General features: G+C 41.9%; 3 protein-coding genes across 3 annotated transcripts in view; 1 reads left to right on the top strand and 2 right to left on the bottom strand.

Moving 5' to 3' along the window:
• Nucleotides 1–358: 358 nt before the first annotated feature.
• On the bottom strand, nucleotides 359–12,070 carry LOC133080569 (leucine-rich repeat-containing protein 37A3-like). The gene is given in 5 exon segments (XM_061176532.1): nucleotides 359–4,047; nucleotides 4,214–4,318; nucleotides 4,743–6,553; nucleotides 8,588–8,706; nucleotides 11,983–12,070. Coding segments are annotated over 4 exon segments (2,319 nt in total). The 5' UTR covers nucleotides 8,691–8,706; nucleotides 11,983–12,070; the 3' UTR covers nucleotides 359–3,747.
• Nucleotides 12,071–12,785: 715 nt separating this feature from the next.
• On the bottom strand, nucleotides 12,786–23,570 carry LOC133080816 (RAD52 motif-containing protein 1-like). The gene is made up of 7 exons (XM_061176914.1): nucleotides 23,387–23,570; nucleotides 23,237–23,284; nucleotides 22,674–22,861; nucleotides 19,379–19,499; nucleotides 18,831–19,001; nucleotides 17,772–17,870; nucleotides 12,786–13,084 (listed from the first exon to the last, which is right to left on the bottom strand). The coding sequence occupies exons 1-7, from the start codon at nucleotides 23,568–23,570 to the stop codon at nucleotides 12,879–12,881; spliced, it is 1,017 nt and encodes a 338-aa protein (XP_061032897.1). The 3' UTR covers nucleotides 12,786–12,878.
• A 5-nt stretch (nucleotides 23,571–23,575) lies between these two features.
• LOC133080814 (RAD52 motif-containing protein 1-like) overlaps nucleotides 23,576–26,384 on the top strand; it is a gene marked incomplete at its 5' end in the record, with an annotated part of 41,268 nt that continues 38,459 nt past the window's right edge. The window contains 2 exons of the mRNA XM_061176913.1: nucleotides 23,576–23,627; nucleotides 24,003–24,190. Coding sequence (XP_061032896.1) covers nucleotides 23,576–23,627; nucleotides 24,003–24,190 — 240 coding nt within the window. The remainder of the gene's footprint in view (nucleotides 23,628–24,002; nucleotides 24,191–26,384) is intronic.

Raw genomic sequence — 26,384 nt, 5'->3', positions numbered from 1 at the left:
GATATATTTTATTGACTGTTTTAGATAACGTTCAACAGATAATTCCTAATAAAAATTCTTAGAAGTAGGAAAAGAAAATAAAAGTATCTAGCAGAAACCTAAGCATTGCTTTAAAGTCAAGAACAAGAGTAGGATGCCCATCATAACTGCTACTATCGATCATTGTGGAGGAGGTCTTAATCAGTACGATAAGAAAAACGAAGTATTGGAAAGGAAGAGACAAACATATTTGCATATGAAATGAGGGACCTAAAAAGACCAAAAGAATCAACCGAAATTTTATTGGAAGTAACAGGAGTAAGATGGCTACATACAAAATCAAGAGATCAACATATAAGCCTCAATAGCTTTCCCATATAACACAAATAACTCACTAAAAAACAGAAGAAACATCCCATTTACTATATCAATAAAAATGCATAAAGTACCTAGCAATAAACTTAACCAAAAATTTGTAAGACCTCTGTGATGAAAATATTAAAACTTTTCTGAAGGACATTAAGAAGAAGTACTTACATGGCATGAGATACCAGCCTCCTAGAATGTTGTAAAGAGGTCATTTCTCCTCAAGTTAACCTACAAATTCAATGCAATCCATTTATATCCAAAATAATTTTTAAATAAAACCTGGCCAGCTGACATTTGGTAGAGAATATATGTAAGAATAGTTATGAAATGTATGAAAAAGAAGGTCAAAGAGTAGGAACTTGCCCTACCAGATATAAAATATGTTATAGAGCAACTGGAATTAAGCAGTGTGATATTGGTACTGGTACAGGACAAGATAACTGGATCACAGAATAGAGTCCAGATGAAGATAGTATATTAGACCAGAGAAGAAAGAATAAACCATTCAGTGAAAGATTTGAAAACAATTAGATCTCCATGTAGGGGGGAAAAGTTAGAACCCCTACCTCAACCACACTAAAAAACAAATACAACAAATTCTAGACAGATTATAAAAGTACTTGAAGAAAATATTAGAGATTATTTGTACGTCATGAGGTGACAAAGGCCTGGCTAACAAAATCCACCCCACATGAGCCATGAGGAGAGGACGGGCAGATATGGTGGCAGACTGTCAACACACCTGCTACTCTCAACAGCCCTTGCCCCCTTTTTCCCTGGACTGTTTGTCTTCTTCTTGTTGACTTATAAAACTCTTGGGAGTTCCCTGGTGGTCCAGTGGTTAGGGCTTGGCGCTTTCACTGCTGTGGCCTGAGTTTCAATCCCTGGTCAGGGAACTAAGATCCCGCAAGCTGCACAGCATGGCCAAACCCCGCCACCCGCAAACAAACAAACAAACAAAAAACTCTTTATAGTAAAGAAATACTGGCTTTCATTGAATTCCAGTGTTTCGAATCTTTCCAGTGTTTTTGTCTCTAAGGAGACAAGACAAAAGAGTGGAGTAGGGAGCACAAGCTTTGCAGTCGGGTGAAACTGGCTTCTGCTTTTGGTTTGGCCACTGGGGCCTTACATTGATCTCCTTCATCTATGAAGGAGGGATAGTAATATCAACCTCACAGGACTGTGGGCATTAAATCAGACAATATATGGATAACTCTTCATCTTACGCTTGGCATGAATCAGTGCTAGGCTGGTGTCACAGACAAGATGGTGGAATATATCAAAGGCTCTGCTTGTGGCATCAGGCTCTGAAGGCTCTTCCCCACAATAAGATTATAAAAATATTGCTTTTATTTTCTTCTAATACCTTTATGTGGTCTTTTTTCACATTTATGGAAATATGTTTATTTAAGATGAAAAATGGGGATCTGCTGTTCTTTACCCCCCAAATAGTTAGGCAGCTATTCTATCACCATTTATTCATTTTCTCCCACTGACTGGAATATTAAAACATGACATTTCAAAAGTCTTAAGAACACATGGTCTATTGCTGGACTCGATGCTACTTCAAATAAATATTCGGTTGCATGATTCCTCACTGTGGAATGGACATAACGCCTCATCTCTCTTCCGTTGAACACCATTAGTGTCTACCATAGGAAGAACACTGCATGGCCCCTGTCCTCAAAGAGCTTATCATATAAGTGGGGAGAGGAAATAATGGTTAGGACTCCTCGCTTTCACTGCCGAGGGTACAGGTGCAATCCCTACTTGGCGAACTAAGATCCCGCAGGCCAAAACAAAACAAAACAAATTCAAGGTTAAACTCCATAGAAGTTCGAAACAATAAAAAGGGGACTTTACAGAAATTCTAAAAAAGCAAAAGGCCATATGCCACCTGGAGATGTAGTGGGTACAGTCTGGGCAATGGCCAATGACTAGCAAGCTGACCCCATGCTAGTCCCCAGCCTCCTAGGCTCAGAAATCATACTCTTCCTCACCAAGAGAGAACTCACGTCTTCCTGCTGTGGCAGTCTCACTTTATCAATAGCACAGGATTGATCAAAAATCAGAATGCCAAATTATTACTTGACAATGAGAAATACATCTGTTCTACACACAGGGCATCCGTGTCTACACAATCAGAGAATTACCTTCTGTGGAGACAGGCCTCCGTGGCACACTAAAGCACAATCACACAATCGAAGGCTACTTGGTGAGAACAGAATTAGAAAAGGAATCAGCTGAATCCAGAATTTAATGGGAAGGCCTGAGGCAGCTGGATCCATCCATCTCCTCAACAGGCACAGCCTGGCTAGTGGGCCTGACTCTTCAGTTCTGCTGCCTAAGGTGCCATCTCTACTCTCGGGCAATGTGAGGATGGGCACTGCCCATGTTGGTCTCTCCTCACCTTTTCTATGCTTTCACTACTGACCAACCCTCCTGAAGACAGACACATTTCTCTTTAGAAGTTAGTACATCATGTCAGGTTTTATTCAAGTCTGATAGGCCAGGAAGCCATTGGTCCTTACACGTCTCTGCTCAGTTCCATGATGTGCTAACCTTGGTGTTTCTCTCTTGGGGGGCTGCCTTTTTAAAAACTGCTTACCACTTTTGTGAGTTCTGAGGGGAGGCGACTGCTTTGCTATGGCCCCTAAGAAATGGTGACAAACCTCACAGGACTAGGATCAGGAGGGCTGGAGTATTCAGGGAAGGCTTTATGAAGAAAGATATCTGAACTTGAGTTGGCTTTTGAGAGGTTCATAGGACTTCCACAGGCAAAGCAAAATCAAGGAAATTTAGATGGGCAAAGGCACAGACAAAAGTAGGAACGGGTGTGGTGTAACTAGCGTATAGTGAGGAGCTGCTTTGGCTGCAATGGAGGGCTGCCATAACAAGAGAAAAGGTAAATAAAGTAGGTTGGACTGGTAGGGTAGAATCAAGATTGCCAGCTTATTAAAATCACTCTTTTAATGTTAGCAACTGCCTGTTGGGAAAAGTAACAAACCATTAGGTAACTGACCAAAAGGTAAACAGGCTAGCTGCAGGAATAGGCTACTATAAATATGACATACTTTAGGGTAGCCTGCGGCAGGATTTTACTTGCAGTGTTTTAATGGAACCTATCTACACAATTCCTAATACACTGGAGAAGAAAGCTGCTAAGTAAACCTAAGGAATTGACGAGATCATACTTTTATCTTTTAGGCATGTCCTTTTAGCCCTCCCAGGGTGACTGATAGCTCCGTGAGTATGGAGATCGTATACCTCTCATCACTTCAGCCAACAAGGAAAGAAATCAACAGTAGACTGAGAGTGACAGGTGAGTACATCAAATCAGCATAGTTTTTTGAGTTGAAGAAATTTTACTATCATGTCAACTCTGGCCTTCTTATAAACTTAACTTGTCAAAATAGTCCAATGGCTTGTTATCATGGATCCAATTCCATAGAGATCTCCTGGCAGTGGAGTTCCTTTAAAAATCCTGTGGGGACTTCCCTGGGGGCACAATGGTTGAGAATCCACCTGCCAGTGCAGGGGACACGGGTTCGATCCTTGGTCTGGGAAGGTCCCACATGCTGCGGAGCAACTAAGTCCGTGCGCCACAACTCCTGAGCCCGCGCGCCTAGAGCCCGGACTCCACCACAAGAGAAGCCACCGCAATGAGAAGCCCGCGCACCGCAATGAAGACCCAACGCACTGAAAAAGAGAAAAAAAAAAAATCCTGGGGATATAATTTTCGGTAAAAGAACAAATTGTATCTCAGTCCTCATGACTAAAGAGAAGTATCAAGTAGTAGTAGGTGGAAAGGTGGCTTTCATTCTCAGTTTGTGGGTTCTGAATCTGAAAGAATTATTGTCCTTACCTCAATGAGACAGAGAGTTGTAACCAAAATCGTCACTACTACAGTTACAGATATTGCCAAGATGAGTTTGTTGTTACAGCCATATCCTGGAACTTCTTTTGTGAGCTAAAAAAATAAATAACAATTTTTTAAAAACAAGGAGATAGAAGGGATGAAAGCTAACTCTTCTTAAACCTATTCTAAACAATAGCTAACTATTCTTAAACTACTATAAAACCCAATCCTTTCAGGCGAGTAGCTTCTATAAGAACAAGCTAAATTTAATGTTATTAATCTTATCATTACCATTTTCTTCTACAATTTATTTATCTACAGTTTATTTATCTTGTGTTATGTCCTTTTCTCGTCTACCCTAGGAATAGTGGCACACTCTCTAAATGAGCCAAGTGGGAGATCACTGTCTTAGCCAGTTTCATGGCTGAAGATAAGATACGGACTAGGAGCCCGTGGTACTCCTGCTTGGGCACGTTCATGGCATGTCCTAAACTGAGTAAAAGTCCAGGTCCCATGTTTCAGGGCTTCTCCTCACCTCACCTGACTCCTGCTCTTTCTGCTCACTCTGGGCTTCTGTGCTCTCACTGATAGAGTTGTCACTTTTCCACTGGCCCGTATCCCATTCCGCTTTGGACACCTTTACTTCCTGCTGCTTGCTGAGAAGCTTCATCAGGAGGCCTGTTCTAGAGATGAGGTTGGCACAGGCCAGCTGCACGTGGGTCTCCGAGCAGTCTATTTTCAAAGCCTGGGTAACATGAGAAATGAGCCTTCGCATGTCCTTGTTGGGGATGAGGGACCGTAGTTGCTGCTTTAGCTGAGTTTCAACTTGATCACCCGGGAACGTGAGCCCTGGGAAAGTGAAGCCTGTGGGCTTAGAGGATAATTCAGTGCCCGTGTTGTGCTACTCCCATTGTGTTTCGCTGGTGTGTCGAACACTTGGCATACTGTTGTCTGCAGCAACAGTAGAATGTGCAGTGGAGACGTTCCTATGGGTAGTGTTTCCAGGGCCGGTTCCTCCTGGCAGCCTAGAGTTTCCTGTAGAAATAATTTCTTCAGAAACATTTTGTGCAGTATTGTTTTCTGAAGTAGTGTTTTCTGTAGAAGGGTCTGAAAGAGAAAATAATTCTGGAAAAGGATTTTCCTGAGAAGTCACTTCTCCTGAAGATGAAACAGCCTCTCGCGGAGGGGAATTTATGAGACTCCTCCCTACAGAGAACGGAGGGCTTGCAAGCATCATTCTATTGGGTGAACTTTTCTTTCTGAACTTTCGACTCCTTTTGACTTTGGGTTTTCTGTGGACCCGATGAGTCCTAATTTTATGGAAGATGTATTTTTTCCCAGAATGTGAGATTAGTTCAAAATCCTTAATATTTCTAACTCTAGCCTTTGCATCTTCTAAAACAAGTATAGTGTTGGATAAGTCTTTTGATTTGCTTTTAACCTCAGGTGGGGATTTTGGAGGGACGGAGGCAGAAGGCCTGCCCTTGAAGTACTGTTTCAGGGTAGAGGAACCTGCTGCCTTGTGTTCCTTTATGAATGAAGACTCCGCATTGGAGGACTTTCCCACCAGCTTCCTGGGCCTCTGCACCATGAGTAGCTGTTTCAGCTTTCTTGGGGATGGCCTCCTGAGCCTTCTTTCTTCGGCAGTGCTCGCCACAGATGGCTGGGCATTCTGTTTCCTCCTGACGCTCTCATCTCCCACTGCTTTGAGGTGCATTTTCTGTAGGCCCCTCGGGCCCTTGAGGACCCTGTTCACTCTCAGCAGCTTTTCCTCTGTACTCTTAGTCTTTGCTAGGCTGTCTTTCTGTGGTTGGGCAGTTTCCAACTTCTTTTGAAAGATGTAGCGTTTATACATGGCACTTAAAAGGTTGGAACGTGTACGCGTGGCAGGTTTTTCTTCCTTTTTCACCTCATCCATTTTTTCTTGAGTTTCTGCATCTAACAAATTTCCCAGAAAATGGAGTTTCCTCAATTTATTTTTATTAGTTGAATTGTTGCGTACACGTTTAACAGAAGGGCCCCTTGTATTGTTTTTCAAAAGGCCCAGCGGCATATCTCCATCTTGTGTATTTGAAAAAAGAAGTTGAAGGAACGGTAATAACGCTGATTCCACATCTCCTAGATTCCCCTCTGAGATGTAAGGCAGTATGTAATTTCGTGCCCCGATAATATCGCTTTTATTATGGAGGTCCAGCTGCTCATTCATGACGCCTGACAAGCTGACAGCACTTTTATCTGAGGACGCCCTCTCTGACTCAATAGTCAGCTCGGGGCTGCTGTTCTTCTTCCGCGCTTGTAACACCTTCATCAGCGATCCTTCTGCAATCCCTAGAGATGTTTCTTCATCTGTCAAATAAGAAGAGCCTGTTTTTGATCACTGAAGACTGATGGGACAGCTTTTTGTCAGTCCACAGCCAAATAAATTAGGAATCAGTCAACGTTTGAGTGCCACGTAGGACAAAAAGAAACCCACACTTAAGCCTATGACTGGCAACAACAAAATGTGAAAAAGATACCTCTTGAAAAAGTGGCTATCTACTCAGAAAATTCTGTTGCGTGAAATATAGTAACTATATTCAGGGTTACTCCACTGGTTCCCAGGGGCCAGTACTCAAGAAAAGCCAAGGCTGGAAGACAAATACTCCCCTACTCAGCTGGACTCTCTGCAGATCTACTGTGACTCCTCACATTCACATACCCCATCCTGTCCTGCCTCAGAGGCAGAGGAGTGTGAGGCTTCCTCTCGCCACCTCTTCAGTGTGCTTGCGTTCTTGCTACTATCACAGATGACCACGACAACAACCGCCGCTAACAGGTGGTCACCTGGACATGCCCTTCTCCACCCACCCACCGAGTCCTTTGCTCAGTCCCTGCTTCCATATATCCCAGCTGCCATAACAGAAGGCTCTATACAGAAAAAAACACTATGTCTGCCCTGGCTCTTTGCTAAAATTTGGGCAGGGATCTGGGGTATAAGTTAAGAGATTTGCCAGACTGTATGCCAATGTGGAATGTTCAACAAATCAATGGAATAACACTTGAGGTCCTAAAATGTAGAAGGCAGAAAGCAACTTCTGTCAGATGGCTACTTTGCTTTCATTTCATTTTACTTCTAATATTTCCAGCTTTACTTGGGGAACCATCCAAAGCTTCTGACTGTGTGAAGGTAATGTGTACCACTGTGTAGCTGGGCTTCTCTTCCAAAAGGATTAAAAGTATTTTTGGTCAGGGTCAAAGGAGGAGGGAAGGGTCATGAGAAAGGAGGAGCATGGGCTTGCAGAGAGCCCCAAACTGGGGATAGGAGATCGGGGCACTAGGATCATAGCACTTAACACCTCTGATCTAGTTTTTCCTCACCTGTAAAAGGAGATGAAAAATGCCTTTTCTGCCCACTTCTGGGCGAGAAGGGAGTAATATAATTAGTAAAAAAATTGTTTGGGGGAGTTCCCTGGTGGTCTAGTGGTTAGGACCCAGCACTTTCCCTGCTGTGGCCCGGGTTCAATCCCTGGTTGGGGAACTACGATCCCACAAGCTGTGTGGCACGGCCAAAAAAAAAAAAAAATTGTGTTGAAAAATCAGCAATATTGTCTTTATAGAAGTAGCAAAGTGTTATTATATATGATGTGCTCTAGATCACTGAAAGAGACCTGTATTCAAGCTACCTGGGCATGAAAGCACATTTTGGAAGTCATCAAGTTAGTGCCAGTAAATCTAATATATAGAAAAATAGTTGAAAGCCCCTGAGTGTTTTGTGGATAGAAAAGCTTGAGATTCAGAGCAAGTTCAGAGCTGGACAGTCTAAGAATAAACTAGCTCTCCCATCCATTAGAAGGGCTAGGTAGCAGCTTCTGGTTATGGAACCAGAAACTCTCAGGCTCCAAGTAGGACATAAAACAGCATCACTTGTACTCTTTATAAAATTGCAGAATCAAACAAAATAAACAAAAATATATTTACACCTGTCCTATAAGACAAAGGGTACTTGAGACCTAATGTATATAAAATCAGTTTACAAACTGTGATGCATTATATGAATAAGTTCTCATTTGCAGAGAGCACAGCATAGGATATGTGGCCATTCATGTTAATTCCCTTCCCCTTTCCATTCCTTTCTCTTGTTCCTTTATGTATGCAGATCAGTTACATTATTAAGCTAACTATGTACCTGAGCTATTATTAGCTTAATAATGTAACCAAGAATCTGATTTTTAGCAAGGGGGTAGTTCTCAGAAACTTAGGGAGCTGGAACTCTGAATGAATGAATTAAAATAATGCAATTACATCATTAATTCGAACATTTATCATCACTGATTAAAAATAAAAATTATTAAAAAATTAAATTAAAATTTAAAAATTTATTATCCCGCAATTGAGACTCACCACAACGTGTGACGTCTGTCAGGCATTCACTGTCACAACGCAGCTTGACTGTCTTACAGACAACCTCAATAGTATTTTTAAATTGGCAGCGGCAGCAGGCCATACGGCTAGGTAAGACCCTATAAATGGAAACACAGGTAATTAAATTCGTGGTAAAAGAGTTACTTGAGTAGGTAGAAGAGGTAGGCCAAGGCCACCACAGACCAGTGCAAAAAGGAGTTCTTGGGGCATATGGACTGGAGAACTGGATAGGGGCCGGTTGGCCAATTGCTGCTCTTGACTGTTGTAAATAAATATAGAGGAGGAGAGAGGTGCCCAACAGAAGGATTAGGATGGCAGTAGGTATGGTGTGCCTAGAAAAAAGGGACTAGGGATTACAATTGGGTGACATTGATCTGTAGTTTAATTCAGAAGTATCTCCTTCCTACCCGAAAGCCTCACTTGGGGTTGAGAGTACACAGGAAGAAGGCAGACTTCTAAGAAGAGTCTGAATAAGACCGCACCTTCTGGAGTCCCTTTCTCAGTTCCTATTTGTGAGTAGTAATATATTAGAAATTATTCTAGTAAGAAAAAAGCATCGTGTGGTTAAACAATAACAGAGATCACATTGGCCAAATCTGGACAAAAGGAACATTCCAAAGAATAACATTATCATTATAATAAGGTAAAACACAGTTAATTTTAAAAAAAGCAAATGAGTTCATAATGATACTCAAAATGAAAAGTGGGGGAGCTCTTCTTTATAGAATAACGTCAGCTAATAAATGCAAGAGGAATGATAGAATTAGGAAAGTGTCATTTTGCAACTATCAATGTAATAATCGATTCAGACAAGGATTGTCATTGATGCACATTTGGGTGAAGAGTTGTTTGAAAGTAGGATCTTCACTGATCCCAACGTATCACCCCACATATTATTTATCAATTACCAAGGGGACAAATAACTTTACAATGGAGAGATATGGAAGATACCACCTTAATCAAGTGATCAAACTTAGCACTGGGCCACCTGAAGTGATGAAGTATGAAGAATACATCACCTATATAGTATTCTTCCCCAAAATGTTTACTTTGAATCTAATGAGGAAACAGACAAATCCAGATTGTGGGGCAATTTACAAGACAACTGGCTTAGACTCTTCAAAAATGCCAATGTCATAAAAGATCAAAAAAAAATAGTAGGGAAATATTCTAGATTAAAGGAAACAAAGACATGACATGCAATGCCTAATCTTTAACTGGACCCTGTATCAAAACAAAACAGACTTAAAATATGTTATTGGCTTCTGGCCAAGATGAAGTAACAAGGACCAATTTGACCTCCCACCTGAAACAATGAAAAAATCAGACAGGACATATGAAACAACAGTTTTCAAGAAACTGGACCTCAGGCAATAAAGTTCAGTGATCCCCAGGAGATGGGAAATAAATGAAGTGATCCCTCTAATTGCCCTACCTTACTTCTCTGAGAAAGTTTCCAGGTCATGGTAAAGGGAAGAGAAGTCCAGGCAGAGACTGGTGGACTCCCTGACTGAGGAAATGGAGCTGAGAGTCTGGGAAAACCAAGGTAACTAGAGTTCACAAAGCAGAGTATCAGAGAGAAAAGAAGTGCACAGACAAAGAACTCTGGAGATATGCAGAGGGATCTCTTGAGAATTCAACAAAGTATTGGTCAGTACATTTGTGTGAGGAATTCCTTGATGCCAGGAAAAGAACCACATGGAAGGATTAATAATAAGAATAACTGGATATCACACAGGGTTGTAGGAATAGTACCTGTTCCTACAAGTCAGGCTGCAAAACCTCATGATACTCAGAAAGGACTTGTCTCCGTAGTTGCATATAATGAGCTCCAGACTAAAGGCTACTTGGACTCCTACCCAACGAATCTTAAACACTAGACCTAAAAGAATAAAATTGTTCTGAGTAACTTAAGTTCACCCAACACAAAGCACAAGCATTTTACAGGAATATATATATATATATATAGCACACAATAAACTAAAACTCACAATATCTGGGATCATATGAAAAATTGCCAAGCATGCAAAGAAGCAGGAAAATATGACCCATACTGAGGAGAAAAGGCAATCAATCAAAACTAACCCATAATCCACACAGATGTTAGAACTGGCAGAAAAGAACATTTAAAAAGTTATTATACATGAAGAAAAGTTATTACAACTGTATTTCATATGTTAAAAAACCCAGAGTAAACACTGAAAATGTTCAGTATAGGCATGGAAAATGTAAAACAGACCCAAATTGCGCTTCTAGAGAGTAAAAACAATGTCTAAATGAAAAAGACATTGAACGAGGTTAATGGCAGATTAGACACTGCAGAAGAAAGGGTCAGTGAACATTAAGGCATAGTAATAGAAACTATCCAAAATGAAACAAAAACAGTAACAAAACAAAACAACAACAAAAATGAATAGAGCATCAGTGAGTTGTGCAACAACTTCAAGTGGCCTAATACATGGGTACTTAGAGTCCATGAAGGAGAGGAGAAATACAAAAATTTGAAGAAATAATAGCCAACACTTTTCCAAATTGGTAAACACTATAAACCCACAAAGTCAAGAAGATCAATGAACTTTAAGCATAAGAAACATGGACAAAACTACACCAAGGCACAAAAAATAATCAAATTGCTCAAAACCAGCAATAAAGAGGAAAATTTAAAAGCAGCCAGAGGAAAAAACTATACACTACATACAGAGGAACAAAGATAACAATGACAGCAGAATTCTTGTTGGAAACAATGTAAAGGAGAACTCAGTGGAATAACATCTTTAAAGTAGTGAATTGAATTCTATCAAACTAGAATTCTATACCCAGATCTGTCAAAACAAAAGCAAAATAAAGACTATCTCAGACATACAAAAGCTGAAAGAATTCATTACTAGTAGACTTTCACTATAAGAAATGTTAAAAGAAGTATTTTTAAGCAGAAGGAAAATGACACTTGTTTGGAATATGGATCTACACAGAAGATTAAGAATACTGGAATTGGGACTTCCCTGGTGGTTCAATGGTTAAGAATCTGCCTGCCAGTGCAGGGGACACGGGTCCCATCCCTGGTCTCGGAAAGTCCCACATGCTGCGGAGCAACTAAGTCCGTGCGCCACAACTCCTGAGCCCGCGCGCCTAGAGCCCGGACTCCACAACAAGAGAAGCCACCGCAATGAGAAGCCCGTGCACCGCAATGAAGACCCAACGCAGCCAAAAAAGAAAAAAGGAAAAAAGAAATCCTGGGAATATACTTTTCAGTAGAAGAACAAAGTGTATCTCAGTCCTCATGACTAAAGAGAAGAATCAAGTAGTAGTAGGTGGAAAGGTGGCTTTGATTCTCAGTTTGTGGGTTCTGAATCTGAATGAAATATTGTCCTTACCTCAATGAGACAGAGAATTGTAACCAAAATCGTCACTACTACAGTTACAGATATTGCCAACATGAGTCTGTTGTTATAGCCACATCCTGGAACTTCTTTTGTGAGCTAAAAAAAATAAATAACAATTTTTTAAAAACAAGGAGATAGAAGGGATGAAAGCTAACTCTTCTTAAACCTATTCTAAACAATAGCTAACTATTCTTAAACTACTATAAAACCCAATCCTTTCAGGCGAGTAGCTTCTATAAGAACAAACTAAATTTAATGTTATTAATCTTATCATTACCATTTTCTTCTACAATTTATTTATCTACAGTTTATTTATCTTGTGTTATGTCCTTTTCTCGTCTACCCTAGGAATAGTGGCACACTCTCTAAATGAGCCAAGTGGGAGATCACTGTCTTAGCCAGTTTCATGGCTGAAGATAAGATACGGACTAGGAGCCCGTGGTACTCCTGCTTGGGCACGTTCATGGCATGTCCTAAACTGAGTAAAAGTCCAGGTCCCATGTTTCAGGGCTTCTCCTCACCTCACTTGACTCCTGCTCTTTCTGCTCACTCTGGGCTTCTGTGCTCTCACTGATAGAGTTGTCACTTTTCCACTGGTCCGTATCCCATTCCGCTTTGGACCCCTTTACTTCTTGCTGCTTGCTGAGAAGCTTCATCAGGAGGCCTGTTCTAGAGATGAGGTTGGCACAGGCCAGCTGCACGTGGGTCTCCGAGCAGTCTATTTTCAAAGCCTGGATAACATGAGAAATGAGCCTTCGCATGTCCTTGTTGGGGATGAGGGGCCGTAGCTGCTGCTTTAGCTGAGTTTCAACTTGATCACCCGGGGATGTGAGCCCTGGGAAAGTGAAGCCTGTGGGCTTAGAGGATAATTCAGTGCCCGTGTTGTGCTACTCCCATTGTGTTTCGTTGGTGTGTCGAACACTTGGCATACTATTGTCCGCAGCAGCAGTAGAATGTGCAGTGGAGACGTTCCTATGGGTAGTGTTTCCAGGGCCGGTTCCTCCTGGCAGAGTAGAGTTTCCTGTAGAAATAATTTCTTCAGAAACATTTTGTGCTGTATTGTTTTCTGAAGTAGTGTTTTCTGTAGAAGGGTCTGAAAGAGAAAATAATTCTGGAAAAGGATTTTCCTGAGAAGTCTCTTCTCCTGAAGATGAAACAGCCTCTCGTGGAGGTTACTAAATAACCAGGAGATCACTGAAGAAATCAAGGAGGAAATCAAAAAATACCTAGAGACAAATGACAATGAAAACACGACGATCCAAAACCTATGGGATGCAGCAAAAGCAGTTTTAAGACGGAAGTTTATAGCTATACAAGCCTACCTAAAGAAACAAGAAAAATCTCAAGTAAACAATCTAACGTTACACCTAAAGGAACTAGAGAAAGAAGAACAAACAATACCCAAAGTTAGCAGAAGGAAAGAAATCATAAAGATCAGAGCGGAAATAAATGAAATAGAAACAAAGAAAACAATAGCAAAGATCAATAAAAATAAAATCTGGTTTTTTGAGAAGATAAACAAAATTGATAAGCCATTAGCCAGACTCATCAAGAAAAAGAGGGAGAGGACTCAAATCAATAAAATCAGAAATGAAAAAGGAGAAGTTACCACAGACACCGCAGAAATACAAAGCATCCTAAGAGACTACTACAAGCAACTCTATGCCAATAAAATGGACAACCTGGAAGAAATGGACAAATTCTTAGAAAGGTATAACCTTCCAAGACTGAACCAGGAAGAAACAGAAAACATGAACAGACCAATCACAAGTAATGAAATTGAAACTGTGATTAAAAATCTTCCAACAAACAAAAGTCCAGGACCAGATGGCTTCACAGGTGAATTCTATCAAACATTTAGAGAAGAGCTAACACCCATCCTTCTCAAACTCTTCCAAAAAATTGCAGACGAAGGAACACTCCCAAACTCAGTCTATGAGGCCACCATCACCCTCATACCAAAACCAGACAAAGATACTACAAAAAAAGAAAATTACAGACCAATATCACTGATGAATATAGATGCAAAAATCCTCAACAAAATACTAGCAAACAGAATCCAACAACACATTAAAAGGATCATACACCACGATCAAGTGGGATTTATCCCAGGGATGCAAGGATTCTTCAATATACGCAAATCAATCAAGGTGATACACCATATTAACAAGCTGAAGAATAAAAAACATATGATCATCTCAATAGATGCAGAAAAAGCTTTTGACAAAATTCAACACCCATTTATGATAAAAACTCTCCAGAAAGTGGGCATAGAGGGAACCTACCTCAACATAATAAAGGCCATATACGACAAACCCACGGCAAACATCATTCTCAATGGTGAAAAACTGGAAGCATTTCCTCTAAGATCAGGAACGAGACAAGGATGTCCACTCTCACCACTATTATTCAACATAGTTTTGGAAGTCCTAGCCACGGCAATCAGAGAAGAAACAGAAATAAAAGGAATACAAATTGGAAAAGAAGAAGTAAAACTGTCACTGTTTGCAGATGACATGATATTATACATAGGGAATCCTAAAGATGCCACCAGAAAACTACTAGAGCTAATCAATGAATTTGGTAAAGTTGCAGGATACAAAATTAATGCACAGAAATCTCTTGCATTCCTATACACTAATGATGAACAATCTGAAAGAGAAATTATGGAAACACTCCCATTTGCCATTGCAACAAAAAGAATAAAATACCTAGGAATAAACCTACCTAGGGAGACAAAAGACCTGTATGCAGAAAACTATAAGACACTGATGAAAGAAATTAAAGATGATACCAACAGATGGAGAGATATACCATGTTCTTGGATTGGAAGAATCAATATTGTGAAAATGACTATACTACCCAAAGCAATCTACAGATTCAATGCAATCCCCATCAAATTACCAATGGCATTTTTTACGGAACTAGAACAAATCATCTTAAAATTTGTATGGAGACACAAAAGACCCCCAATAGCCAAAGCAGTCTTGAGGGAAAAAAACAGAGCTGGAGGAATCAGACTCCCTGACTTCAGACTATACTACAAAGCTACAGTAATCAAGACAATATTGTACTGGCACAAAAACAGAAACATAGATCAATGGAACAAGATAGAAAGCCCAGAGATAAACCCACGCACCTATGGTCAACTAATCTATGACAAAGGAGGCAAAGATATACAATGGAGAAAAGACAGTCTCTTCAATAAGTAGTGCTGGGAAAACTGGCCAGCTACATGTAAAAGAATGAAATTAGAACACTCCCTAACACCATACACAAAAAGGAACTCAAAATGGATTCGAGACCTAAATGTAAGACCGGACACTATAAAACTCTTAGAGGAAAACATAGGAAGAACACTCTTTGACATAAATCACAGCAAGATCTTTTTTGATCCACCTCCTAGAGTAATGGAAATAAAAACAAAAATTAACAAATGGGACCTAATGAAACTTCAAAGCTTTTGCACAGCAAAGGAAACCATAAACAAGACGAAAAGACAACCCTCAGAATGGGAGAAGATATTTGCAAACGAATCAACGGACAAAGGATTAATCTCCAAAATATATAAACAGCTCATTCAGCTCAATATTAAAGAAACAAACAACCCAATCCAAAAATGGGCAGAAGACCTAAATAGACATTTCTCCAAAGAAGACATACAGATGGCCAAGAAGCACATGGAAAGATGCTCAACATCACTAATTATTAGAGAAATGCAAATCAAAACTACAATGAGGTATCACCTCACACCAGTTAGAATGGGCACCATCAGAAAAGCTACAAACAGCAAATGCTGGAGAGGGTGTGGAGAAAGGGGAACCCTCTTGCACTGTTGGTGGGAATGTGAATTGATACAGCCACTATGGAGAACAGTATGGAGGTTCCTTAAAAAACTAAAAATAGATTTACCATATGATCCAGCAATCCCACTACTGGGCGTATACCCAGAGAAAACCATAGTTCAAAAAGACACACGCACCCCAATGTTCATTGCAGCACTATTTACAGTAGCCAGGACATGGAAGCAACCTAAATGCCCATCGACAGACGAATGGTTAAAGAAGATGTGGTACATATATACAATGGAATATTACTCAGCCATAAAAAGGAACGAAATTGAGTCATTTGTTGAGACGTGGATGGATCTAGAGACTGTCATACAGAGTGAAGTAAGTCAGAAAGAGAAAAACAAATATCCTATATTAAGGCATGTATGTGGAACCTAGAAAAATGGTACAGATGAGCCGGTTTGCAGGGCAGAAGTTGAGACACAGATGTAGAGAACAGACATATGGACACCAAGGGGGGAAACCTGCGGTGGGGTGGGGATGGTGGTGTGCTGAATTGGACGATTGGGATTGACATGTATACACTGATTTGTATAAAACTGATGACTAATAAAAACCTGCAGTATAAAAAAACAAACAAACAAAACAACTAATACTAAACTTTCATTGGGTTATCTGTATGGAAATATGTTAATATAAATGTTTCAGACATTACGTGAAATTTCTAAAAATCTTATATGTTCTGCTATCACGTTATAAGTCATAATTCTAGTTATTACTTTAAAATGTATATCTCAGAAAAAACTAAACTTCATTGTCAATTGCACTATTATGAACTTTCATCAAATCTTTAACCGTGGTCATTTTTAAGTCTTTTGTCATTTACAGACAGTTCTGGGTGTACTCTGATGCTTTTGCAAATATGTTCCTATAAAAGGGTTTCATCTTCAAGGAATTCATAGAAAAGACTCTGACAAGTACAGGTTTCTGGGAACTGTACTGCTGAACTGAATGAATAAGCATTTTCAGAACTCTAATGGAAAACTGATGAACTCATAAAAGTGCTAACAAAAGATCAAGATGAAAAAAAAAAATTAATTACATGGGACTGAGTGAACTGATGAGGATGATTATAACTTTTGTGACTTTCTGTTTGAATTAAAAAGAAAAAATTCCACAAGGACTCAGAGGCAAAGAATATAGAAGTCAATTTTCACTGCAAAGTAAAGGAGCTGTTAGAGTGGAGGATTACTGGGCTGAATGTCAATATTGTGACATAGTATGAGTGTGTTTCGTGTTTGGTAATTGCAATCATTGTTGCTTTTGTTGTGGTCATCCATTTACAATGCTTGGCGTCAGTCTATTTATCTCTTGTAAAAATAAAATACAGTGTGTGTGTGTGTGTGTGAAAAAAAAAAAAAGAAATTGTCTAGGATAACGTTGAAAGGACAAAGAGTCATCTTAAAGCTGCTACTAGTGGCTAAGTTGTGAATACTTGAACATCAGTAAGAAAAAGTTATTATCATTATATAAGAAGTTGAGGGCTTCCCTGGTGGCGCAGTGGTTGAGAATCTGCCTGCTAATGCAGGGGATACGGGTTCGAGCCCTGGTCTGGGAAGATCCCACATGCCGCAGAGCAACTAGGCCCGTGAGCCACAGCTACTGAGCCTGCGCGTCTGGAGCCTGTGCTCCGCTACAAGAGAGGCCACGATAGTGAGAGGCCCGCGCACCGCGATGAAGAGTGGCCCCCACTTGCCGCAACTAGAGAAAGCCCTCGCACAGAAACGAAGACCCAACACAGCCAAAACTAAAATAAAAAAAAAAAAAAGAAGTTGAGTCTGTGCCTGTGAATGATATTCAAAGAGAGAAAAGTTAAAAATAAAGTATATAAGAGCTACTTTTACTACAACTAAAGGACATATCATAGGACATTTATTTTAATGAACTTTGAGTGAGTACTGAAAAAACAAACAAAAAAAAAGGTCTTACCTAAAAGCACAATCAGCAGTTTCCGGAATGCATCTGTCACAGCCTTCTGAATAGCCAGCTTCTGGGTAACCTGCCTTTTCATAAGGAATGATAATGACCCTAAATCCAACCAAAACAGATGAATTTAAAATGCCTATCTGAATAACTGATTTCTAGGTTATGTGTTTAAAACTAAAAATGCATCTGTCATTCTTAGATCATTATCTTAGTGATTAAGGGCAGGCACAACACTGGGGTACGGTTGAATGTCTCTGTTGTAGGTATACCCTGGCATGGCACATTTTTACTGCTCAGATCTATTCTGGAAGTTCCTAAAATACTCGATGGGAAATACAAACCAAGAACGTGGCACAAATCTCATTTTACTCACAGATTTCAAATGGACAAGCTGAGGCTACACTGCTACAGACCCTGCTCTCCTGTGCGTAAAGGGCTGGATTCATACAGTGAGACAGACTTGGTGGTAGGGCAGATGATCTGGCCTCTCCTCAACCATCACCCACTCAGGTGGATGGTGGAGCCTCCTCCACTCCATTCGCTAACAGCCCTGCCTCTGACTTAAAACCCTAAGCCCAAGTGCCATGGATTCTAGGAAAAAACTCGGTACCAATCGGAATCCCCTTTCTAGGGATCTACATTTACTTTTTCCGCTCAGGCCCCTCCACAGGAGGCAAAGGACTGAACACTTACACAAGAGTTTATTTCAATCTTTAGACAATGATTTTGTTGGGATAACTGAAGGACAGAAGACATCTGTATTTGAAGGACTATTTTAGCACAAAACAAATTATTAACCAAAAAACAAAAACAAAAAAAACCTAATTTTCCCTCCTCCTAAGCTTCTTGGCAGGCAGTCCGTTCTAAAATTCTAAAGTTTAAGGTGCTGTCAGGTATTGCCTAAGATAAAAACCTATATTGTCAGGCAGAAAAATTCTGCCCAGGGCTTTAGTTGCTTAGCCAAGGTGATGATGTATCTAAAAGCTAAGTTTCAGAAAGAAAGGAAAAAAGAGAAATCCCACTCCCTCACCTCCCCACACACACACATACTGGAAAACAGACCTTCCTCCAACTTATTCAAAGGTTCCTCAGCCATGCCAACTCCAGGACTCCTGCACTCGTGGGAGGGCAACACCACCTCTAAAGCACAGAAGAACTTCAGGCTTTGCTTCTGAAGTGGTGTCACAATATCTTCATTTTCCCTTTCTTCAAGGTTAGAAAGATCCTGAAGTTGTTAGGATTTGGAATTAAAGGCTAGACTTCAAAATATCCTGGTGTTAGAGATAAAAACTAAACTCCAGCAATCCCAGGTAATAGTTTAGGTATGCTAAAGCTTCAAAATCAAGTGAGACTTGCAAATGAATGACTAGATATAGACAACACTTTTTTATTATATACCATACAAAAATACTGGAGAAAATTATGGACACCACCATCCAAGTCATTGAGATTATCACTAATTCTAGGTGGCAGGCCAAAGCTCAGATACTTCCATGTGGAAGCCTCTCACATCTCCTCCCCATAGCCCTGTTCTATTCTTCTCTCTAAAGTCTAGGAGTTCAATGTTGAAAGGAGTCTGGTTAGTCAAAGAAAATCTACAGAGTTTACCCTGATGATCCTTTTTGACCACCCATTGAAACCAAAGTAGTAATTTGCCAATTCTTGGCATCTGGAGCTGTTTAGGGCAAGCGTATTGTGTCGAACCACCTTATGTCTGGTGCCGAGACGACCCTAAAGACATAAAAGACCTAAAAATATCACAAGCCTACATAGAGACTTATTTTGGATATACCTGAGATTTATCAATACCAATTTCATAGAGTGGTTGTGAAGATTAAGTAGGACATTTTAAGCAATGAGTTCACAGTGAACCCTAAATAAATGTTATTTATTATTTTTAAGTCAGTACTTTTCTGCATCATTTCCAGGGCCCCTGATTAACCGGAAGGTTCCCTGACCTCTGGTGGTGAAAGTGATCATGAAAGCAACCAAGGAAGCCCAGCAGAAGCCTATTACGGGGCTGGGGGTAAGCAAAGGAAGTGATCTGTTTTAGTCGTCTCATCCTGTAGCTCCTGCTTGAGAATATGACCTGAAGAGGAGATAAGATAGACCTGCCACTGAATTAGGACCTTAATCTGTAGCACCCCCTCCCCAAGTTACTAATCCCTGTTAGAAGAGGGAATACGTATACCTCTATAAATGTAAATAAAGCAACCAAAAGAATTAGAGGTTCATCTGCATTAACAAGCTTCTTTGAGGGTGCAAATATTTCCAGTCTTAACTCTCTAAATAACTTACATATTACTGTGGATTTTTTACATCACTAGTTCTTTCTTAAACGTCTATTTCCATTTTGAACAGGGTGTAGTATAGAAATATAGTCATAAAAATTCAAATAATACAAATAAAGTCAAAGCATTGTTAATTCTTTTTTGATGTGTTTGTGCATCTTCCTCCGTCACTAGTTTATGAGCTCCTTAAGTGCTTGAAGGAACCATATATTATTCTTTCCTTGTTACCAGAAACAAGCATAGATCTTGGCATATAATAGAGGAGTGATGGTCTGTTGACTGAGTGAATGAATGAGTACATAAGAAAATGAAATTACTTTCTCCAACTGAAGCTGCCTGCTGGGAAGGAGAAATGAAGACTAATTTTTCAATGTTGAGTGTCGCAACATTTAAAACAGGGAGGCTAGGCCCTGTACGGTGAGTCATAATGGAGCTGTCCTGGACAATTAGGAAGCTTCAGAAGGGCTCTGAGCCCCTGGGTAGTAGAGACAGTTGACATCTGGGATAACCTTGCCACAGTTCTTGCTGGCAAACATTTCCCTTCGTGCTACTGAGAAAAACTCAGATACATTAGGCCTTTCCTTCATTTTATTTGAAGATGTTATTCTCTTGTCTGTATTTATAAAAAATACAGGGAAAAAAGATAAGAAGTATGTATACCTTCCAATGAATAAAAGAACACATAATCGGAACTTCCCTGCTGGTGCAGTGGTTAAGACTCCATGCTCCCAATGCAGGGGGCCCGGGTTCGATCCCTGGTCAGGGAACTAGGTCTCACATGCATGCTGCAACTAAGAGTTCGCACGCCACAGTTAAGGAGCCTGCGAGCCACAACTAAAGGAGCCTGCCTGCTGCAACTGGGGAGCCCACGTGCCGCAACTGGGGAGCCCTTGAGCCGCAACTAAGGAGCCCGCCTGCTGCAACTAAGACCCGGTGCAACCAAATAAATAAATAAATAAAATTTAAAGAGAACGCATAATTAAAGTAGGTAACAATTTCGGGGGCGTGGCTAGTAAACTAAGGCTCTGCATTAAATAAAGAAATCTAATACGAATGCCCTTTCCTCTCAACTCTATAGTGACTTGTAGAACATTTTCTTCATTACTCTATCAGTGACGGGCTTTATGCTGTGAAAATCTCAGAACCTACGCTTATGGAATGGTCTTAATGTCCAATATAAGAAAAGAACTCATTACTCACAACTGATACCAAGTAACTGTCTCATAATCTTTCCAGGACCATCTGTAACATCTGAGTGGTTATGTGAAATGGTCGCAGGGTCCGCAAATTAAAGAATGTCTGAGACAAAAGCATTTCAATCCCAGGGAGTACAGCCAGGATTGAAGAGGGTGTTAAACAGGGTACAGAAGTGGGAGGTAGTGCACCTGGAGTCACATCTGAGGAGAGTTCTCAGATTCAATAAAGGTGAAATCAGTGAGTAAAGAAATATGGGTGCGAATAGGCAGCAAGGTCAGTGGGAAGTAGCCAGAGCAAGAAGCCAATCACAGAAGACACACAATTATAAAGTGAAAGGTCTGGGAAATCGAAGCCTCACTCACTTATTCAGAGGAATTGAAAAGGTCCTTGAAAAAGGAATGGTGGCTGAATGGAGGCACATAATGAAATGTTAATTCTGGGGAAGTAAAATTGGATGGCATGTTAATATGGAATAAGGTTTCTACAATGCATTAAAGAATATTTTAACCATTTTCTGGAATCTGAAGGGAGTACTGAATAGGCAGTTTGAGAGTGATGATGATGATGAAGCCCCCTTTACGTTACATCTGACAAAAGTTTGTCAAGCTCGGGACTTCCCTGGTGGCGCAGTGGTTAAGAGTCCACCTGCCAATGCAGGGGACACGGGTTCGATCCCTGGTCCGCGAAGATCCCACATGCTGCAGAGCAACTAAGCCCGTGTGCCACAACTACTGAGCCTGTGCTCTAGAGTCCGTGAGCCACAACGACTGAAGCCCGCGTGCCTAGAACCCGTGCTCCGCAACAAGAGAAGCCATCGCGATGAGAAGCCCACGCACCGCAACGAAGAGCAACCCCCGCTCGCCGCAACTAGACAAAGCCGGCGCGCAGCAACAAGACCCAACGCAGCCAAAAATTAATTAATTAATTAATTTAAAAAACAATTTGTCAATCTCACAGATTTAAAATCCACATAAAAGTAACTATAAGGAAGACTCTTGTGAAGATTTCTTAAATTAAGGGGCAGCATAAACTGACATAGTGTTTAACATCACTTAAGTTTGGGTTTGGCCACTAGTTTCCACATTTACTGTCACGAACCTTAAGTAAGTCACTTAACCATCCTGAGTTTGAGTTTCTTCATCTAAAAAAAAGAAAGAAAGAACTGGGGAACTGGAGCATCAGTGGAGCAGTGCATCTGACAGCATTCTGTACACCACAGTGCTGTACAAACACTGGCCTTTTTTTCTTTTTTTCCCCCCTGGGATCTGAGTTCCCGGACCAGGGATTGAACCCGGACCCTCAGCAGTGAAAGTGCAGAGTCCTAACCACTGGACCGCCAGGGAATTCCCGATGGCCTATTAGTTTTAAATTCAGCACTTCATCCCAGTAGAGCGAGGAATTCCACATTTGGACCCACCTTCACTGGAGATGTCTGAAAAAGCTGCTTCTGGTCGCATGCCTTTTGGGCTCCGTGGGCATCCCTTGCTGAATAAACTTTGATGATGGCATAGAACCCAGGACCGGCCACTGCTGCATTTGGGAAGACTCGGACCGAATACTGAAGGCCAAACTGGGAGAAGACTGTGAACAGAGAATGCTGTAGGGTGGTCCCATGCTAAGTAAGTGCAGGAAATTTCACGCCCAGGAAGCCAAACCGCCCGTTCCCTTCTATTCCCCCAGCCCTTCCCCGCAGGCAACTGTGGTGATCCTGCAACTCCAAACACTTCTCATTTCAGCAACAAGTTTCCCTCTGAAATCCTAAGCTTCCAGAAGCATGAGGAGGCAATGCCGGCTGTTGGGAACTATCTCTCAAAAATCTGTGGGGGCGAGCTGACTGCTCAGGTCGGCTCTAGAACTAAGATTCCTTTCAGCGGAGACCACAGGCAGATGAGGTGCTGAAGCAGTACCCCGGGGCGCCCAGTTACTGAGGCGCGAGGTGGCTTCCTCCACCCCGCCCTCCGCTCCGGCTCCCTTACAAGGCCTCGGCCGTGGGTTCAGAGCGCAGCTCCCACACCCGCAAGGTTTTGTCTCTCAACGATGGGAACCACAGAAGCTACCAACGCCACCATCCGACCGTTAGCGCTCGTGCGCGGCTCGGTGCGCAAGCGGACTGCGCCTGCGCACGCGCGCCTGCGCAGACGGCCGTCTGCAGGCGCGCGTGCGCAGATGTCCCTGCGCAGACGCGCGACAGCACACGCGGTGCGCAGACGCCCGCCCGCAGGCGCGCGTGCGCAGGCGCAGTCCGCTTGCGCACCGAGCCGCGCACGAGCGCTAACGGTCGGATGGTGGCGTTGGTAGCTTCTGTGGTTCCCATCGTTGAGAGACAAAACCTTGCGGGTGTGGGAGCTGCGCTCTGAACCCACGGCCGAGGCCTTGTAAGGGAGCCGGAGCGGAGGGCGGGGTGGAGGAAGCCACCTCGCGCCTCAGTAACTGGGCGCCCCGGGGTACTGCTTCAGCACCTCATCTGCCTGTGGTCTCCGCTGAAAGGAATCTTAGTTCTAGAGCCGACCTGAGCAGTCAGCTCGCCCCCACAGATTTTTGAGAGATAGTTCCCAACAGCCGGCATTGCCTCCTCATGCTTCTGGAAGCTTAGGATTTCAGAGGGAAACTTGTTGCTGAAATGAGAAGTGTTTGGAGTTGCAGGATCACCACAGTTGCCTGCGGGGAAGGGCTGGGGGAATAGAAGGGAACGGGCGGTTTGGCTTCCTGGGCGTGAAATTTCCTGCACTTACTTAGCATGGGACCACCCTACAGCATTCTCTGTTCACAGTCTTCTCCCAGTTTGGCCTTCAGTATTCGGTCCGAGTCTTCCCAAATGCAGCAGTGGCCGGTCCTGGGTTCTATGCCATCATCAAAGTTTATTCAGCAAGGGATGCCCACGGAGCCCAAAAGGCATGCGACCAGAAGCAGCTTTTTCAGACATCTCCAGTGAAGGTGGGTCCAAATGTGGAATTCCTCGCTCTACTGGGATGAAGTGCTGAATTTAAAACTAATAGGCCATCGGGAATTCCCTGGCGGTCCAGTGGTTAGGACTCTGCACTTTCACTGCTGAGGGTCCGGGTTCAATCCCTGGTCCGGGAACTCAGATCCCAGGGGGGAAAAAAAGAAAAAAAGGCCAGTGTTTGTACAGCACTGTGGTGTACAGAATGCTGTCAGATGCACTGCTCCACTGATGCTCCAGTTCCCCAGTTCTTTCTTTCTTTTTTTTAGATGAAGAAACTCAAACTCAGGATGGTTAAGTGACTTACTTAAGGTTCGTGACAGTAAATGTGGAAACTAGTGGCCAAACCCAAACTTAAGTGATGTTAAACACTATGTCAGTTTATGCTGCCCCTTAATTTAAGAAATCTTCACAAGAGTCTTCCTTATAGTTACTTTTATGTGGATTTTAAATCTGTGAGATTGACAAATTGTTTTTTAAATTAATTAATTAATTAATTTTTGGCTGCGTTGGGTCTTGTTGCTGCGCGCCGGCTTTGTCTAGTTGCGGCGAGCGGGGGTTGCTCTTCGTTGCGGTGCGTGGGCTTCTCATCGCGATGGCTTCTCTTGTTGCGGAGCACGGGTTCTAGGCACGCGGGCTTCAGTCGTTGTGGCTCACGGACTCTAGAGCACAGGCTCAGTAGTTGTGGCACACGGGCTTAGTTGCTCTGCAGCATGTGGGATCTTCGCGGACCAGGGATCGAACCCGTGTCCCCTGCATTGGCAGGTGGACTCTTAACCACTGCGCCACCAGGGAAGTCCCGAGCTTGACAAACTTTTGTCAGATGTAACGTAAAGGGGGCTTCATCATCATCATCACTCTCAAACTGCCTATTCAGTACTCCCTTCAGATTCCAGAAAATGGTTAAAATATTCTTTAATGCATTGTAGAAACCTTATTCCATATTAACATGCCATCCAATTTTACTTCCCCAGAATTAACATTTCATTATGTGCCTCCATTCAGCCACCATTCCTTTTTCAAGGACCTTTTCAATTCCTCTGAATAAGTGAGTGAGGCTTCGATTTCCCAGACCTTTCACTTTATAATTGTGTGTCTTCTGTGATTGGCTTCTTGCTCTGGCTACTTCCCACTGACCTTGCTGCCTATTCGCACCCATATTTCTTTACTCACTGATTTCACCTTTATTGAATCTGAGAACTCTCCTCAGATGTGACTCCAGGTGCACTACCTCCCACTTCTGTACCCTGTTTAACACCCTCTTCAATCCTGGCTGTACTCCCTGGGATTGAAATGCTTTTGTCTCAGACATTCTTTAATTTGCGGACCCTGCGACCATTTCACATAACCACTCAGATGTTACAGATGGTCCTGGAAAGATTATGAGACAGTTACTTGGTATCAGTTGTGAGTAATGAGTTCTTTTCTTATATTGGACATTAAGACCATTCCATAAGCGTAGGTTCTGAGATTTTCACAGCATAAAGCCCGTCACTGATAGAGTAATGAAGAAAATGTTCTACAAGTCACTATAGAGTTGAGAGGAAAGGGCATTCGTATTAGATTTCTTTATTTAATGCAGAGCCTTAGTTTACTAGCCACGCCCCCGAAATTGTTACCTACTTTAATTATGCGTTCTCTTTAAATTTTATTTATTTATTTATTTGGTTGCACCGGGTCTTAGTTGCAGCAGGCGGGCTCCTTAGTTGCGGCTCAAGGGCTCCCCAGTTGCGGCACGTGGGCTCCCCAGTTGCAGCAGGCAGGCTCCTTTAGTTGTGGCTCGCAGGCTCCTTAACTGTGGCGTGCGAACTCTTAGTTGCAGCATGCATGTGAGACCTAGTTCCCTGACCAGGGATCGAACCCGGGCCCCCTGCATTGGGAGCATGGAGTCTTAACCACTGCACCAGCAGGGAAGTTCCGATTATGTGTTCTTTTATTCATTGGAAGGTATACATACTTCTTATCTTTTTTCCCTGTATTTTTTATAAATACAGACAAGAGAATAACATCTTCGAATAAAATGAAGGAAAGGCCTAATGTATCTGAGTTTTTCTCAGTAGCACGAAGGGAAATGTTTGCCAGCAAGAACTGTGGCAAGGTTATCCCAGATGTCAACTGTCTCTACTACCCAGGGGCTCAGAGCCCTTCTGAAGCTTCCTAATTGTCCAGGACAGCTCCATTATGACT

Source organism: Eubalaena glacialis, chromosome 19 (genome assembly GCF_028564815.1).
Source record: "Eubalaena glacialis isolate mEubGla1 chromosome 19, mEubGla1.1.hap2.+ XY, whole genome shotgun sequence".
Lineage (NCBI taxonomy): Eukaryota > Metazoa > Chordata > Mammalia > Artiodactyla > Balaenidae > Eubalaena > Eubalaena glacialis.
Note: the sequence above shows the minus strand (reverse complement) of the source record. Positions and strands in the feature narration are given on the sequence as shown.

Bases quoted from the DNA above. Each gene is read 5' to 3' on its own strand.
- LOC133080816 (XM_061176914.1), bottom strand. From the start codon at position 23,570: ATGGGAACCACAGAAGCTACCAACGCCACCATCCGACCGTTAGCGCTC. The intron at 22,862-23,236 runs CCTTGTAAGGGA...AGCATGGGACCA, and splicing joins CTCTGAACCCACGGCCGAGG to CCCTACAGCATTCTCTGTTC. The intron at 19,500-22,673 runs GTGGGTCCAAAT...TTATGTCTTTAG, and splicing joins TTCAGACATCTCCAGTGAAG to GGTCGTCTCGGCACCAGACA.